This window comes from Oenanthe melanoleuca, chromosome 1A, assembly GCF_029582105.1.
Source record: "Oenanthe melanoleuca isolate GR-GAL-2019-014 chromosome 1A, OMel1.0, whole genome shotgun sequence".
NCBI lineage: Eukaryota > Metazoa > Chordata > Aves > Passeriformes > Muscicapidae > Oenanthe > Oenanthe melanoleuca.
The window spans coordinates 10,245,695-10,262,651 of NC_079334.1; the positions used below are offsets into that span (position 1 = coordinate 10,245,695).

General features: G+C 39.3%; 1 protein-coding gene across 2 annotated transcripts in view; it reads left to right on the plus strand.

The window, feature by feature from the left end:
* The window catches only part of LOC130248422 (potassium voltage-gated channel subfamily KQT member 1-like), a 409,170-nt gene that overhangs the window by 57,795 nt on the left and 334,418 nt on the right, over positions 1–16,957 (plus strand). For both annotated transcript variants that reach the window (XM_056482176.1, XM_056482175.1), the window contains one exon: positions 15,783–15,897. In XM_056482176.1, coding sequence (XP_056338151.1) covers positions 15,783–15,897 — 115 coding nt within the window. The remainder of the gene's footprint in view (positions 1–15,782; positions 15,898–16,957) is intronic.

Below are 16,957 nucleotides of genomic sequence, written 5' to 3' on the forward strand. Positions count from 1 at the left end.
CCTGCACAGTTGTTTATCCTCAGCATAAACAAGGAGTGGTAATCAGGGCTGGCAGCTTTTGCAAGAAAAGCTGATTTTTGCAGCAAATGTAGTGAATGCTCTGTGGGGAAAAGATGATGTGATTTAATGTAAAATGTAAAGCTACATTTTAGCCAGAAAAATTTAGGGTTTTTTCTGATGGGAATGGCAAAACAATATTGTGGGAGATGAGAGCATCATGTGTAAAGAGTTATGGCCTTTTAAACTGGGTTGACTTGGATGATGGAGTAGTAAATACACTTTTACTACTCCTTAAAATAGACTGTTCATCAAAGTGAATTAATGTCTTGAAAAACATGTATTTTGCTTATTTCTGTTGTATGTCAGCTGGGAATGCTGAAAAGATTCTATAAATAGAAGCAAAATAAACACTGGTTCTTTGGAGGGGGCTGGGTCCATATATAGTAACCATTTGTTGAAAAATAGAGAAGAAAAGACTGAGTGCTCCCTTTATTCTGGTTTTGCTCCCTGTTGAAGTAGCCAGGTGTAGCCACTTCTAAACAATTTACTTTGTTTGATTTGTCTCTTTACACAGTAAGCTCTTTGCAGTCACAGAGAGTGCTTGGGAAATAATTTTGATATACAGGTGTACGTGCTGTTCTTCCCAGATCTTCCCAGCCACAACTCCATGGGAATATTTGCCTTGGAAAGAATTTATAAGTTCTGTGCTTTGGAAATGGTTCCTTGCCCAGCTCAGCATAAATGCAATGGAAAAATCTGACCTGTCAGTTTGCTTAAGGATACACACACACAATGTCTTTATTTCAGTTTAATCCCATCAGGTGTGAAAAAACCTCTGAAGGCTGAGGAAAAATAGGAGACAAGCCTAAGAAGTAAAGCTTTGTGTCAATCTCTATACATGATAAAAAGTGTTTCTGCCCTGTTTGAAATGAAGTGATGGGATGTAAAGGTGATGCCAGTGTTGCACTGAGCCATGGCCTGGTTTAATATTTCTTTTGTTCCACTTTGACTTATTTCTGGAGACAGCAGTATGTGCGGTGAGAGGGGCTGTGGTTTAGGATTTACATCACTGGGGTATTTCAAAAGAATATTTGTTCTTGTTTTTATTTTTGAGCTTCTTCCTTTTAATTTTTATCTGCATAAAGCCTGACAGACTGGAGTTGCTATTCACAGTCTCTCCTAATCATGAAAACTCAGGAGAAAAAGGTGCTGCACCCAGTGTCTGCCAGTTAGAGCCAGCCAGAACTCTGAGGGGATTTTTCATGACTATGGCAAAAAAGAAAAGCAGCTGCTTGTCATTTGCTTAACCTTGCTTGGGCTGAATTTAATCAGTAGAAAACATCTGGAACTGATTCCCCTTCAATTTTGGAGTGTCCAGTAATCTGCTGCGTACATAGAACTGGTGCACCTTTAGCATTGGAATACTTGGCTAAATAATGTTTTGCAATATTGTTATCTTTTGGAAAGAGAAGAGGAAACAACAGTAATTTCCCAATGAGCAAATATTTGCAGTGTTCTGTATAGGTTGCATCGTTGGCAGATTTTGTACAGCTGTTGTATGAAATCTATTGATCAGAGTTAATAAATTTCCAAGTGAGTAATACTGCTTTTTTGTATTGATTAAAACTGGGCCAAATTCTGAGTTGTTTAACATTGCTTGACTACAACTGATGAAGCAATTTGACCTTGTTACTTTTTTGCAGGAATGCAATGTTAAATTATGAGTAAATTTTGAGGCTGTAAAAAGCTTCTGTTGATTATCTAGGAGTGGTTTGGGTTAAAAGTCTTAGTCTTTCCTACAGAATTAGGGTGTTGGACTTTTTTGGATATCTGTTGATACCTGCTTTTAGCTGAACTTTCTGTTAAATAAAACTCAAGTCTGACATGGATAATAAAACTTGATAAAATGGAAATCAGAGTTAGAAAACCACTCAGAGGGAGATACATGGAAAAACAACGTGCATTTGAACAATGTTTTATGTTGATAATGCATTCCTTCTTTACTAGGGTTTCAAATACAATTCATGTTCCCTTGCAGGAGAGCATTTATATTTTTTAATAGAACCACTTAGGAAACAGTGAGTGAGTGACTGGCTCTGTAAAAAGCTCTTTCTCAGTGTTCTACTCAGAGAACTTAGCAGTGAATATCCCAGGTGATCTGGCCATGATTTCTATGGGAATTTCTCTGGGGTAAAGCCCATAGAAGTGGGGGAGGTTGATGAATTTCTGGGATACTGCTTCCTCTCTCCTTTGCTCCCCTTATTAGAGAGTTCTACTTTCCCTTCCATGCTCATGTGGGTAAAACTCCTTTATGGCAACTCCTGTTTTGTATTATGGAAAAAATACAGGTGTGATTAGTTCTTCCCAACACAACAGAAAGTAGCCAGTTTGGGAATATGAAGCATTTCGGATGACTTTTAAAACAGTGTATTATTTTAATTAGATGTTATTTTTTGTCTTTTTCATATGTAATAGTGATCATCCACCATCAAGGCAAAAAAGGTTCCTGGATTTTCTTTCTTTTATTTTTGCTGACATGGATTTAATGTCCCCTGTAAAAGGAGAAGAATATTTTTTCCCCTTTGGGTAAGGTGAATTATGAGGAGAGCATCTCTAATACAATTCTGATAAATAATTCCTGGAATTCTGGCTTGAACACAGCCTGGTCCAGGATCTACCTCATGAGTATGTAAACTGCAGCCATGGTCTCCCCCTTTGGGGTCTATTTGTGTTTCTTTAACTCTTATACTGTGCTGAATTCTCAGAACTTGATTCCAGTTATAAAAAAGCCAACAAATCTTAAGCAGAATAATGCCAGTGTTTGCTGCTGGTGGCTTTTTCATACTGTTTATAATAGGGTGAATCAGACCATGGCAATGGGATATCTAGAGCTGGTTGTGCTAACCCAATTAAGATCCTTTCAGGTCAGGTTGACCTGGATCTGTCCAAGATTAGCTTGTGCTGAATGAGCTGTCCTGGACCAAGGGCAGCCCTAGATAAAGCCTACAAGTTTCTCTTGCTTTTTACGTGAAGGGCTTAGGCTGGCTCCTGCTCCTATAACCTTGTAAATGAGAGAGGACAAGGAGTGAGCACTGGATTTTGGTGTAGGCGGGGGTGCAGCAGCTGAAGGCTTTACAGGGGTGAATTTAAAAATCCTGCTGAGCAGAAAGCATGCAAAAAAATAATACTCAAACCTGCCTGATCATGATAAGGTGTATTAAATAAAGGTTTTCTTGCATTTTTGTTTTGTTTTTTTTCTCCTGGAGAAATGGGATCTCTGGAAGTTCTGTGGTTGCACTATTTCTAGTGAGGTAAAATCACACTGATAACACAGGTCTGTTCACAGGTTAGATGAGAAAAGTCACTTTTAGCTGCTAGAGATCAACTTGGGTAAGGTCATGATGGCTTTTGTGGGGTTTCTGCCTGGTAAAAACCTTCAACTTACATTATTTGGTGTCATCTCCTGAGGTCTTCTTAAAGGGGTAAGGATGTTCTGTGCTAGATAAATTAATACATTAGTGTATCCCAGTCTTGGATGTGAACTGGCTGAAGTGGCAAGAATCTAGGCTGAAATACTTCCTGGACTTCTCCTATAGTTGGAGAGCGAGGTAATTTAAGTTGGAGTCATCAAAGGCTGTTTTAGTAGTAATTTCTAATAAAAAATTAATTTGAACAAGTTTATTGCTTACTATTTGAAATAATTTAATTCAGAATAGGGCTTCTTAAGGAGACTTCTGATGCTCTCTTCTGCTGCCTCTTTCATTTTCACATCTCCCCTCTCAGCAGTGAATGGGGTTTTAGTGTGTTGCCATTTCCTAGGGTGCAGTGACACATCCACAGTCTTCCCTTTTCCCCCCTGCATTTATCTGCTGCTGTGCCTGGGCCAGGCAGTTTTTTCTCAATATGAAATGGAATTGCCAGAGGATTTTCCAATGTTTGTCCTGTTAACTTCTCTGCCAGCTGTCTGAAGCAACTGTGCTGAGGAAGACAGGGCATCAAGGAGGAGATTCTGTGCCATGTAAGCAAACCCCATCATCATCACCATAACCTTTGCAAAGCCAGAAATGGTCAGTGCTTTACAGCCACCGAATGTTCCAGCCCCTTGTAACTTTCAGTCTGTTTAAATCTGGCTCTCAGATGGGGAAAGGGCCATATCCAAATCTGGGTAAGGGAACACTAAAGCATTTATAGCAAAGGCAGCTCCTAAGGCACCAGTTTGGAGGACTTTTGGGAGGTGTCCCCACTAGCAAAACATAGTGCTCAGAATAAGGAAATAACTGCACATGAGCATCAGTGGAAAGGAAAGGGGAGGTGTGGAACAAGGCATGAATTTCTCCTTATTGATCTGAAACCAAATCTCTCAAGTCCTTGGGTGAAACATTTGTGCTGCCAAGGGTCTGAATGGCAGTGACAATCTTGGGTCTCAGTGCTTTGGGATTGTAGTGGAGTCTTTGCATTGTCCTCCCCAGAGCAGTAATTTACCTCTTTGGCTGTGCATTTGCTATTTCTACAGTCTGTAACACCTTTCATTGAGAGTTTATTTGAATGAAATTAATTTTGCTCATATCCTACCTTTCTAGGGCTGTGACATGCTGCTTCAACTAGTGTTGCATTTTTTCTCCCTGCAGCAATATTAGCAGTATTGGAGGCTACTGCATGAATATTCTATTCACTGGGCAAGTGACATTCAGATCTGCACTAGATCAGTGTAAACAAATTGTGATGTTTTCTTAACACCACATGAACAAATTGTGTCAGAAGCCCCATCAAGAATCCTTGGATACCACCTCAGTCTTGGAAAGTGCCCCAGCTGCAGCCTATAGGAAGTTCTGTGTGAAGCCAGCACTGTGTATTTGTCCTGTCCTTGAGCATCTGCTCTTCACCTCAGCTGGAGACAAGGCAGTGCATAAAACAGTTCTTTGTCCTGGTGTGTTGTTATCTGATATAAGCCAGCCCAGCTGGAGTTTTTTCTGTCTCAGCAGTGGTACATACCATCCTAGGATGGCTTGTACTCTGCATCTGGGTGGCCATGGAATCTTAAATACCCTAAATACCCCCTAAGTACACCTACCCAAAAATATAGATGTGCATATGTAATGAAACATAATTTTGTCCACATTCAATAGATGAAGTGAAATGGTTATTTCAAACCACTTCTGAATTAACACTTGAGAAGTCATAAATATTCATTTTGCTGGACAAAAAGAAGCTTAATAATGAGCAGCCTCTTATTTGAGTTACAAATGGATTTGTTGGTTTACTTAAAACAGCAATTTAATGATCTTCCGTGAATTTTTATAATCTAAAAAGAAAAATATCCAAGTGTTCTAACAAATTTATTCTATAGAAACTTTTATTCCAGTTATCATATAATTCATACATTCCAGTTATCATATAATTCATACATTCCAGTAGTAGAGTAAATATAGGGCAAGATGGAGCTTGGAAATCACTGTTTGGATTCTCCACCCCAGTTAAGACACTGAGTGTTACCTGAATCTTTAATGCCACAGGAAATGGAAGGGAATATTCTGTAAGGGCTTGCCTGACAACAAATAGCAGAGCATCTTTGGTTGGTCAGTGACACAAAGCAGATTGTCCCAAAAACAAAAGCAATTTCTGTCATCTTGGCAATGTGTCTGAAACAATTAATATTGGATGTTGGAGAGAAAACAAATGGATTTGGATGGATGGATGGATGGATGGATGGATGGATGGATTAGAAACCAAATGACACTTTTTTGTTGTTGTTAAGCTGTTTGGTTGGAAATCAAGATAGTATCATGAAGTTGGGTTTTCCCCTGATGGTGCAGTTAGGGTTCAAAGTCTGTAATGGTGTGTTTATATAAAAATAAGAATGATGAGTGTGATAAATAGTGAGATTAATAGCAAGTATGAGAATTGGGCCATGTTACTTTCACACATAGCAAAGATGAATTTGTGTCTCAGTCCTCAGTAATGTGGTTTAAATAAACTTGCATGAAACCAAAGCCTTGCAAAGAAAACATGCATCTGTCGTAGTTTGTACAATATCTCCTTTCCTTGAAGATGCTGATTTCAGTCAGGTCACTCCTGAAATTCAGCATTCATCCAGCTTTCTCTCTGGGACTGTCAGAATCTACAGCCAGTCTGTGCTGCACTGATGGTTGTATTCAGCAGTCCCAGCAGTAGCTTCACTTTTCTGCTTCTCAGGGCTTCCTTACCCATCTCCTCAGGAGGAACATTCTGTGTCCCCTGCAGATGCACTTGATGGGGACAGAGGGTCACTCACACTGGCCAATGCAGGGTGTGTTTGAGAGTGAACTTTTCCACCCTCTGCCTGCAGGTCCCTTGGTGGAGGGAAAGAAGAACTTTGTCTCCTGATGCCTCTGTGGTTCTCACTGTCACAGAAAAGCCATGGTCTGCTGCCAGAGGTCACCCTCAGTCCCAAGAGCTGCAGGGCACATTCAAATTTATTTCCACAACGTCATCAATAAAAAGAGACTTTAGGTATCTGACTTGAGGATGTTCCACCTCAGGGTTGTGTCTCAATTTTAAATATCACCATTCCTTTGTCATATAAATTTTTTTGTTACTATTGGGAGAGTAGAGGATGTAATTATTCTGGGTCTTCTCAGAATCTGAGTTTCAAAACATTTGAATTTTAGTGGTAGCAGCAAAAGCTTAACAATTTCTTTATAATATTTTTAAGGTCTTTAATTAGAAATACTTTCTAATGGAAGCATTAGAAATAAGCTAATGAATGAGCATGAATAAGCAGTATGAGGAAGTTGGAATTAATAAAGAATGCACATCCTAATTGAGCCCTGAAGTACAGAAATTAAGACTCCATGAATTTAATTTTAAATAAAATGTGATAAGTTAATTTGCAGCATTTCTAGGAAGATAACTTATTGGGGGGGGAGGAGGGGGGAGGGTGTGCTTATGAGATGTTTCAGTTTGAATTCTGTGGTCTGAAGATCTATCTTTTCATACCATTGGGTACCCATAACAACTTTGAATTCCCTTTTTAACAGTTGTAAATTGGACTCCTACTCAAATTACTGCCCTACCTAAAATATCCTCATATTCAAGTTTTAAAAAATAAGTATTTGGAGCAAATATATTTGAAGTAGGAAATACTCCCATAAAGTATAGTTTCTTTACACCTGGAATGTGTGAAATAACAGCTGAAGCTTTAGCTAGGAATAGTTTTAATTTAGTGCAGTCAACAGCTACAGATTATTTTGATTAACTTGTTTTGAGCTTAAGGGCAAACATGGAAATTATTTCCTCTACTATTAAGATTTATTTTAATTTACAGATTTTTTTTTTTTTTCAGTGTGGAACAGGCAGGCTGGTTACAATATTGTCTGTATTGAATTCATGATTTGTAGGTGCAGAAGGGATTACAGGAGACCTGGCCCCTGATAAATCACAATTGTACTAATTACCAAAGAGGAATAGCCTTGCCCTTAATGGGTTGCAGCTGTGGCTAATAAAGATAAGTATGATAAGAGGGGTGGGGTGTCTGCTCAGGGGGATCCTTGAGGAAAAGGGCCTGGAGGTAGAGGAGACCTGAGGAAGAAGGAACGATCCACAGAGACATAAAGAACAAAATAAGGAAGAGAGTTGCTGCAGTAAAAAATCTGCTGTGAGGTCAGACTGAGTCTGATGGAGTCAGAGTATTCAGTTGTGTTCAGAGTCTGCAAACCAATACTTGCAGTCATAGTCCAGCAGGAAATAGCCAGCAGCCAGAGTCTGCAATAGGAGCTTGCTGTAGTCAGAGTCAGGATGGCAAAGCTGTAAAGAAGAATAAACCAAGACCCTTTTCACATTGTTAAATGAGAGTCTGTGTCTTTGCTCATTTCTACCCCTAAAGAGAGGTCTGCTGCAACAATGATTAACACTAGTAAATAGAGAAATTGTTCTACAAGGATTCAATTGTGGGAGGGCAAGAACTGCATTAGACCAGCAAATAATTGTGGGATATTTCACTGTAATTACAGTTATTGAGTTTTGTGTTCTTGTGAGTCAAAACATTGACAACAATTCAGAAGATGTTTCTGGTTTTACTCTCACTGCAGTTTGTATGCTTTGACCATTAACAGTCATGAAAAATAAAAATGTTTTCAGACTGGTTTATTTTCATTAATAGCCACACTAAAACTGTACTTCCTTGTTAAAATAAATACTTTTACTATAATGGCAGTTTTGAATCCCATAATGGAATGTAACTCTATATATTTATATTACATGATACATTCCCTATGTGTAATTCTAAGGGTTTGTATGTGTTAAGAGCTCTCCCTGCAGAGCTAACAAGCTGCCAAATTACATTTCACTGACTATTAATTGTTTCAGTTTAAGGTCAAGTTCTTCTTGTCGTCTAAAAAAAAAAAAAGGGCGAGCAGTGAAGAAGGATCACTTTCAAAACTATTTTTGTCTTTTTTTTTTCACTGTTATTGCTGTGCATTTTGTTCTTCGGAATAACTGAATGAAGAGTCAAGAATTTCCAGTCTTAAAAAGTTAAATGCATCAGTATTGGTGACTTGAATTTGGTCTTGGACTGTTGATCTCTGAACATATTCACAAGGTGTAGATGGTATCTCCAGCTCAAAAACGTGTTGAAAATACTTGTGGGCACAAGGATCGTGTCAGATAAGCAAAATAAACAGACTAACTCTTATGAGACTAAAGAAATGCTTTTCAAAATAGTTTGCTGTAGAATATTGAAAAACTTTGCTCTCTTGGCATCATTTGAAGACAGCTTGTCCTGTTTGATGCTTTGCCAAAGGTGTCCTGGTCACATCCCTCCTGGACCAGCTGTGGCAGCATTTGGGCCTCAGGTGATCATGAGAAGCAGCTCATTTCTGTGTTTTTCCTGCTGTCATGATCCTCCTGCTCCAGCCATGAGGCACAATTCAATAGCTGTTAATTAATATATGTAGTGTGCAGTTCTCTCAGTGAGGAATCTCTGATACTTCCCTTCCCCGGCCAACGAAGAAAATGTGTTTTTCAGCCTCTTTGTCAGACCTTACCCTCTAATACCCTCCATGTCAGCCACACAGACTTGAATGAGTTTGGAAATCAACTTTTCATGTGTATCCTTTGAAGAAAGAGCCTTCATAAAGAGGAAAAAAAAAGAAAAAAAAAAAAAAAAAAGGCAGAATTTTATTTCAAGAACAAAGCCTAGGAGAGAGGAAATGTTAAAACAAAGTTGACCTTGTATTTTAAGAGATGGGAGGTTTCTATGATTTGGGTTGAGAATGAGAAACCCCTGTAGGATTCAATTATAGGCTGCCTGTCTTTCTTGTTTTGGGGCCCTTCCAAGCCAAGCCATGATTTTGTAGTGCATGTTGGGCAATAATCTGGATATTTACCGCATGGCTGTAGGTTGTATGTGGTCCAACTGCCTGGATGCTTCTCCTTCTTTAAGGAGAAGGGATAGGATATGGCATTTCAGGAGTTAATGGAACTCTTGCCAGCCACGGATCTTTTTCCATGTATACGGAAATGCCCTTAAAAGCCTCTGCTTCTTACAACAAATCTTTTGCCTTCCATCTTACTCAGCTGAACAAACTGAACTAGAAGGTCCCAAATGCTTTGGATTGAAAGGGACCTTAAAGATCATCCAGTTCCAGCTCCTCCCATGGGCAGGGACACCTTTGACTGGCCCAGGGTGCTCCAAGCCCCATCCTTTTTATTGTGAGCCATTCCCATGAAGAAAACTGAAAACCAGTCAGGAGTGTAACACAAACAGAAATATAAAAGTTAAAGTATCTAGATTGGTAGCTTTAGTTCCATGTTTTTATGAATGCTTTTATCACAGTACAGTCACTAGACATTTAAAAATGCTTTTTGGATTAAATTGGCAAGGAAAATCTGTGCTTGCTGGGTGTGAAAAGGGCTGGGCTAAGCCAGTGGAGATCACAGCTCAGTATCTGAACAGATAGTGAGGGGCACCAGCACTGCAGGGCTTCTCTCCTGGGCTCCACTAATCTCCAGTTCCCTTCTGACAGGTCCCATCTGTGTATGTTGGTCCTTGACCACTTTCTGAGTCTGTCAACAAACCTGCTTGTCAGAGAGTGCCAAGCAATGCACAGGTTCAGAGAATGGGCACTTGCTCACTCTACAAGTTATTTCATGTAGAATATTCTGCTAAATGTTTTAGGCTGATATGCTGCATTTAAAGAAGTTGATTTTGAAATATGTCTTCTATAGCAGACATATTTATGATGCTGTAGGAAATGTTTGGAGTTTGTTGGAGTTTTTCTGTTGCTGTGTTTTTTGTTTTTTTTTTTTTGTTTGTTTGTTTGTTTTTTTTTTTGGATGAGTGTTACATCCTTCTTGTTTTCTAGGTCTGAAAAGGATATTCAGGCAGCTGGGTGGATAACACATCCTCATGTGCATTCAAGAGTATGTTTAATTGTTTCTCTCTGCGTGCTTTCCAGCAGTACATGCCTTTTCCCAGTGCTACATGCCCTTGTGATTTTCAGTAATGTGTTGGTATTCATTTACATCCCCGTGCTGTCCCATCAGCCCTGTAATGAGTGATTGAGTTCCAGGGGCTGTAAGGCAGTGTGTAATTTGGCCTGCAGGCTTATCTAAACCAAAGAATGTACAACAAACAAAGGCAGCATTAGTGCATTTTGAGTGCTGATCGTTTCAAATCAGATACACAGGAAACCAGATGTTGAAGTTTATCTGAAACACTTGCAGCACAATCTGTAACTACAGCAGGAAGACTTCTCAGCGCTTTTTGCATGGAGTTAGCAATGTGTCTGCAGCAAATAAAAATTTATTTTTATTCCTCAATTCCTCTTTTCAGATGCTCTTTTTTTTTCTGTTCTGCTTGCAAACCACTGCTTAATTAATTTTAATGTGATTCTGCAGGTCTTTTGGGGGCAAAATGCAATTCTTGTACATTGCCCTGAATTTAAATCAGCCATCTTGGATGGTGAAAATAAATTTAGCTGCCTAAAATCAGGTACAGAAAGTAGCCTGAGCTTTTTAAACTGCACTTGTAGCTCTAAGACTTGTGTATGGGACAGTGTGAGTATGTGGCATTTGCAGATGGCTTACATTTGAGTGTATGGTAAGGATGTCAAATCACAGCTTCAGATGCTCAGATTTGTAACAGTTTTACATAAAACTAAAGTAAAAATGTCTTTATCTTATTTGGAGTAGTACTGAGTACACTCCTGATACTATTGTAACTTCACACAGTAATGGAGAAAAGCCCTTATAATTTTGGTAAAGAAATTACTCAGTCCATGCTAATTATGTTCTGCTGTATTATTCCAGTGTGACTCCTCAGAGAAGCTTGAATGCCATTTACCTGCTGAGATAAATGAGGTTTTTAAAAGCAGACTGGTGTTGAGGTGTCAGACACTTCCAGGCCTCTGGGCTTCCATAAGCTGTTGACTTTCCTTTGTTCTTCTGAGGAAAGTAAGGATTTGGAGACGTACCAGTTTCACCCCAGACCAGCTTGCCTCTATGCAGCTTTACAAATATAATGTTTTTAAGTGAGGTGATACAAGTTCCTGACACAGGAAAGTAAACAAGACATAACAGTGAGATCTCACATGCAGTTCATCCCTGCAGATAAAGGAAGTGTAATTATCCCAGGATTTTCTGTCAAGATGCAGTGTCACATATGAAATTAAAATCATATGTTTACATCCTATGTATGGATGATATTGAGTAGAGCAGCCTGGCATTATGAGAGAGAGGGTTTTAACAGCTTCTAATCTGAAACTGGTAAGGAGACAGTGGCACTGAAGAAACAAAGACTTGCTTTTTCTATTTTTTCACCTTCTTTATCTGAGAAGAGGATAATGCAACATCTTCCTTCTTGTTTTGTCCTGCTGCTGATAGGCATTGGCTGTTTGGGAATGACAGTAGTGCAGTCATGTTTTCTGTTGCATTTGTAATTTGGGAGCTTGCCTTTTCCCCATAATACAAAGACAGAAGTTAGTGTAATATAGGTAAGGACTCTAAGGTTAGATAAAGCCAAACAACATTACAAAAATATATCTGGGTTATGCTTTGGTGTGTTTATTTTATGACTTCACTGTTTTAAATTTAGATTAAAAGTAAAGGTATATGAAACTTAACTTTCTTTTTGATGTTTGATTTTATCAGTTGCTCTTTTTCGGGGATCCCTGGGTCTGTGGTCTCCACTGGAATTTGTTGTACTGTAGTAGATACTATTCTGTATTTTCAATTTGCTTCTTTCAACTTTTCATGCTTATAAAGTACTGTATATTTTATGATGAACCAATACAGCTTCTTCATACTCTGAGTAGTAACACATGGTAGGGAGGGATGGCTCCTTTTCCCTCTTCATATTTCCTTGCTTCCCCTGCTTAATACTCTGCAGCATCAAATGTAGGGCATTAATTCCCATAAAGTCAGTTTGGACAAGGAAATCTTATGAAAATAAATATAGAGAGGGAAGACAGAGTTATTCTGGCTTCAGCTGCAGTTGCTACAAACTACCATCTGTAGTAGCTGGGCCTTAAAACTTAGAGTTTTATTTCTGGAAAACATCACTGCCATGTGTTGAATGTATTATAATGCTCCACATTTCCTCAAAGTGAAAGCACTATCATGAATGATTATTATGAATTACTTTATTGCTCAGGAGCTTATGGCTTCTTGACATTAAAAAAGAAATTGTTCTTCTTAGTGTGATTTTTGGGAATTTTGATTTATGAGTGAACATTGCTGTCTAAATGAGTTTTGGAAGTTCAAGGAAAGCGAGTTAACTTCAAAAACTGCATTGGTTCCAGAAGGCGTGTTTTAAATAAGAAGATAACTGCTCACAATTCTGACAGTTGTGTAAAGGACAGAAAATATTTAGAAAATACCATGTATTAAATGCATTTACCATTAGCATTCATTTAGGGACCAGAACACATTATTAATGTTAATATTTTAAAGCAGAAACATGTAGAATTAATGAGTTCTAAAAGCATAGAGGGAAATCAGTATTAAATAACTTTTATTCAGGTTGCATGGATAAAATAAGTATTCTCTGGTGATAACTTTAATACTTCCCAAAACTTAGAATTGAGTCAAGTGGCTCTAGGAGGAGTGGGAATCTCATATCATTACCACCTAAGTATGATGAGCCTCAGAGCTGTGATTTCTGCTTTCACTTGATATATTAGAGCAGCACTTCTGTGAGCAGCTCTTTTTTCTCTTAGTACTTTTGAAATAAATCCATTCTGCAACCAAAATGGCAAAAATTGTTCTGTCCATGGATCTGACCATGGAAGCATGGGAGGGGAGAGAGGAGGCAATCTCCGAGACGTGACCCAAATACTTAATTTTATGTACACAAGTTCCATTCAGCTGATAAAATCAACTATGGAGTATGTGTTGTTTGTGTAGAATATATAATCACATCATTGTCTTTTTCCAAATGCTTGCAGGAATGAAATGTGCTCTCCTTGTGGAATGAGACTGCCACAGATAATCACAGCAGTCCTCACCAAAGGGAAAATTTGAGTGCTTTTGCCTTAGGTAATGACACAGCAGAAGCTTGTCCTGTTTGTGTAGGTTACCAAGCAGAGGCTAATGCCAGGATGAGGTTCCCCCATCCCTGGTCAGAGAGCAGGCTCCAGGTGCACCCTGCAGGAGCAGCAGAGCTGCTCAGCACAGCACATAGGAACAGTGAGGAAGCAAAGGGTTTGGAACTGGCTCCTGCTGTCCTTCCCTTTGCTCAGAGCCACCGTGCTGTGGAGCACATTGCAGTAAAGAACACTTCTCAGAAAAGGAGATAGCAAGCCAAATGGAAGCAATTAGGGTTTTCTGGGTTTTTTAGATTTTGCAATCTGCCTGGATGCAGATTGCAAACAGTGGTGTGATGAGTCAGAGGAGTTTGATAAAGCAATAATAGACCAAACCCCTAAAACAACAGGGCTAAAATATAATCCTACGACTTCTCATGACAAACTTTAGTACCTATGCAGTGCTATGAAGGAGACAGCTGCCACAAGTTAACTAGGCCCTGCTCTGACCTTCCAACAGTTCATGGTGGAGTAGGAATTGATAGCAATGCAGAGTTTTCCTGTTAATCTGATGTGCCTTATATGGGCACAGTGATTTAACTCTGCCTTGGCCCACTCCCAAGTTTTGCTAAGTTCCTATGAGGAAAACCTTCTTGTAGCTGAAGCCAAAACTCCCCTAGTTGAATTTTGCAGATGTGATCATGTGCCATGTTACTTGTTCAGAGATTGGTGCTTCCCAAAGCCATACTTTAGATATTGGACCTGTGTCTTTCAAGACTTTGTCTGGCAAAGTATGAGGCCACATAGTTCTCTTACAGGAAAAATGTCTTATCAGAACAAATGCAGAACTGGCAGGTCTCACAAAATAAAGCTCCTTTAAAGCAGCCAAAGTGTTTCAGTAGTGTTGGGAGAACACAGAAGTTCATGCTCCCAGTGCCAGGAAGATTTGGGTTTCCCCTGGAAACACACAGTTTATTTATGATTAAATGCAGCAGAAGTAAATAAAATAGCTTTGTCTTTTATGTCCTTTGTCAGTGTTCAGTTACACTATTTGATAATTCGATTCCATAGACTTCATTTTCACTCCTTGCCATTTGGGTTATGGCTCTTCCAGTAGTAAGCTCTGGTTCTGTAGGCTTTTTAGTATTTGCCTTGAATTTGAATGCAATCCAGCTAAAGTGTTGTTCTGGAATTAACTGGATATTTCAACAGTTTAATTTCCTAGGAGGCAGGGTTTCTTATTTCTGTTACATGGGTTATTATCACAGCATATGCCAGTGACACTATTTAGTCTTTACTTGTGATGATGCTTAATTTTAGTGATTCACCCACACACACTTTCTTTCCTCTCTTGAATTTGTGTGTCATCCTATCCATTTTCCAAGTTAGACTATCAGCTCATGTGCCAAGCTTCCAAGGATAATCAGAATTAAAATTTATAGGTAGCTTCCTTAGAACATCTAAGGATCAACTGCCACAGGTTCCTTAGAATCTGTTAGGATTTAAAAGCAACGAATGAAATTGTTTTTAAATCAGAGCAACTTAATCTAGATGCACGTTATAACTTTTGAACCAAGTTAATGTAGGAAAATATATTGAAGATAATTTACATCAGAAATAGCTTTTGAATATTGATCTGAACTTAGGCAGGTACGTGTACACTGCACATTTATGATGAAGCCAGCCCTATATTGGATGGAAATGAGTTTTGAGGGTAGATCTTTAGAAAAAAAATTATTTTACCACTTACAAGGCTAGCTGCACTTCTCTGATTTTTGTAGTGTCTTAGCAAACTCCTTCATTAGTTGGCCATTTTATGTTTTCCAAGTCTGTAAGGAAATTTGTACCTTTGTAACACTTGGAACATGAGCTTTACTCCAGCACAGCTTGAATCCACCATGGTTATCCTGCAGAGCCAACTGCATCCAGCCACCTGAGGCTTCCTTGTTCATGGGGGGAAGTTTGGAACACTGGGGGTTATAGTGACCAGAGAGAACTTTGGTGTCAACTATTCTGTTTGTATGATAATAGCACTTTAAATAATGGTTTTGAAGGTGTTAAAGCATACATTTCAAATGGTGTTGAGTGAGGGAATAGGAATCTGATAGTTTGTATTGCCATGCCCACATTAATGTTGTAGAAGTGGTGAATTTGAGACAGCCCTCAAGAAGACAAACCTTTGTTGTAAGAGGTTCCTTGTGTTTGAACTACGTATGTGCCATGGAAAGAGCTTGTGGATTTGTCTCCCCTAACGTGTTATGATCTCTTTGAACCACTGTGCAGTGAGAAGACGCTCGGAAGGGCACACCCCAGACATGTCTCGGGCCAGCAGCTTCACTGATGACATCGACCTGGGACCCGAGGAGTCCCCGCTGCCAGCAGCATCTGATGTGGCACAGTGAGTGAGCAGCAGGTCCTTAACTGATCACATACATGTCCCTCATAATGAGGGACACCTGTCACTGAGTGAGAGCTGTTCTCCTGCTGGCTGGCTGCACTTGAAGTGATTGTGAGTTTGATTTCGTTTAACGAAAAGTGAACATTTCATGCGAAAGGCAAGTTTAGCCCTAGGTTTGGTGGAAGTAGCCAGGCACTTGGAAAAGCAGCACTGCTCTGTGATGAGTGGCTTGCAGTCTTGGTGTCTTTGTTTTCCCACTTTTTAAGGCAGCTGACACAGTTCCTGAGAGCTGTGAGTTTTACAGTTTTATACTTGTAGACTTCTCATCAGAAGAACTCTAAAGCAGTCCTAATATGAATTGATTGGACACCTAAATGAAAGCTGGTGAGGGGCTTGGAACACAAGTCCTTGAAGAATGGCTGAGAGAGCTGGAGTTGTTTATCCTGGAGAAAAGGAGACTCAGGGGTGACCTTATCACTCTACAGCTCCCTGAAAGGTGGCTGTAGTCAGGTGGGAGTTGATCTCTTTCAACAGGCAGTACCTGACAGAACCAGAGGATGCAGCCTTAAGCTGCACCAAGGGAAATATAGGTTGGATATTAGGAAAAAGCTTTTCAGGGAAAGAGTTATCAAGTACTGGAATGGTCTGCCCAGGGAGGTGGTGGAGTCACCATCCCTGGATGTGTTTAAAAAAAGATTGTATGTGGCACTCAGTGCCATGGTTTAGTTGAGGTGTTAGGGCATGGGTTGGACTCAATGATCTTGAAAGTCTCTTCCAACCTAGTGATTCTGTGAATTCTGTGAAATAGTTGTTTATAGATACAGCCTGAAAATAGAAAGGCTACCTCATGTAATATTTTTATAAAGCAGGCACACTTTTAAGGAAATGATGTTCCACAAATATGAAAGTGAAATTATTGTCCAGGACAGAAAATCCCCATCAAAGAGTTCACTGCAGTTGTTGAATTGTTGCTTTTACTTGTCTTAGCAAATATTTCTGAAAATAAACAAAATAATCATGCAGGACAATTCTATATTGTGCTCTAGCAGGATCTTGAGTA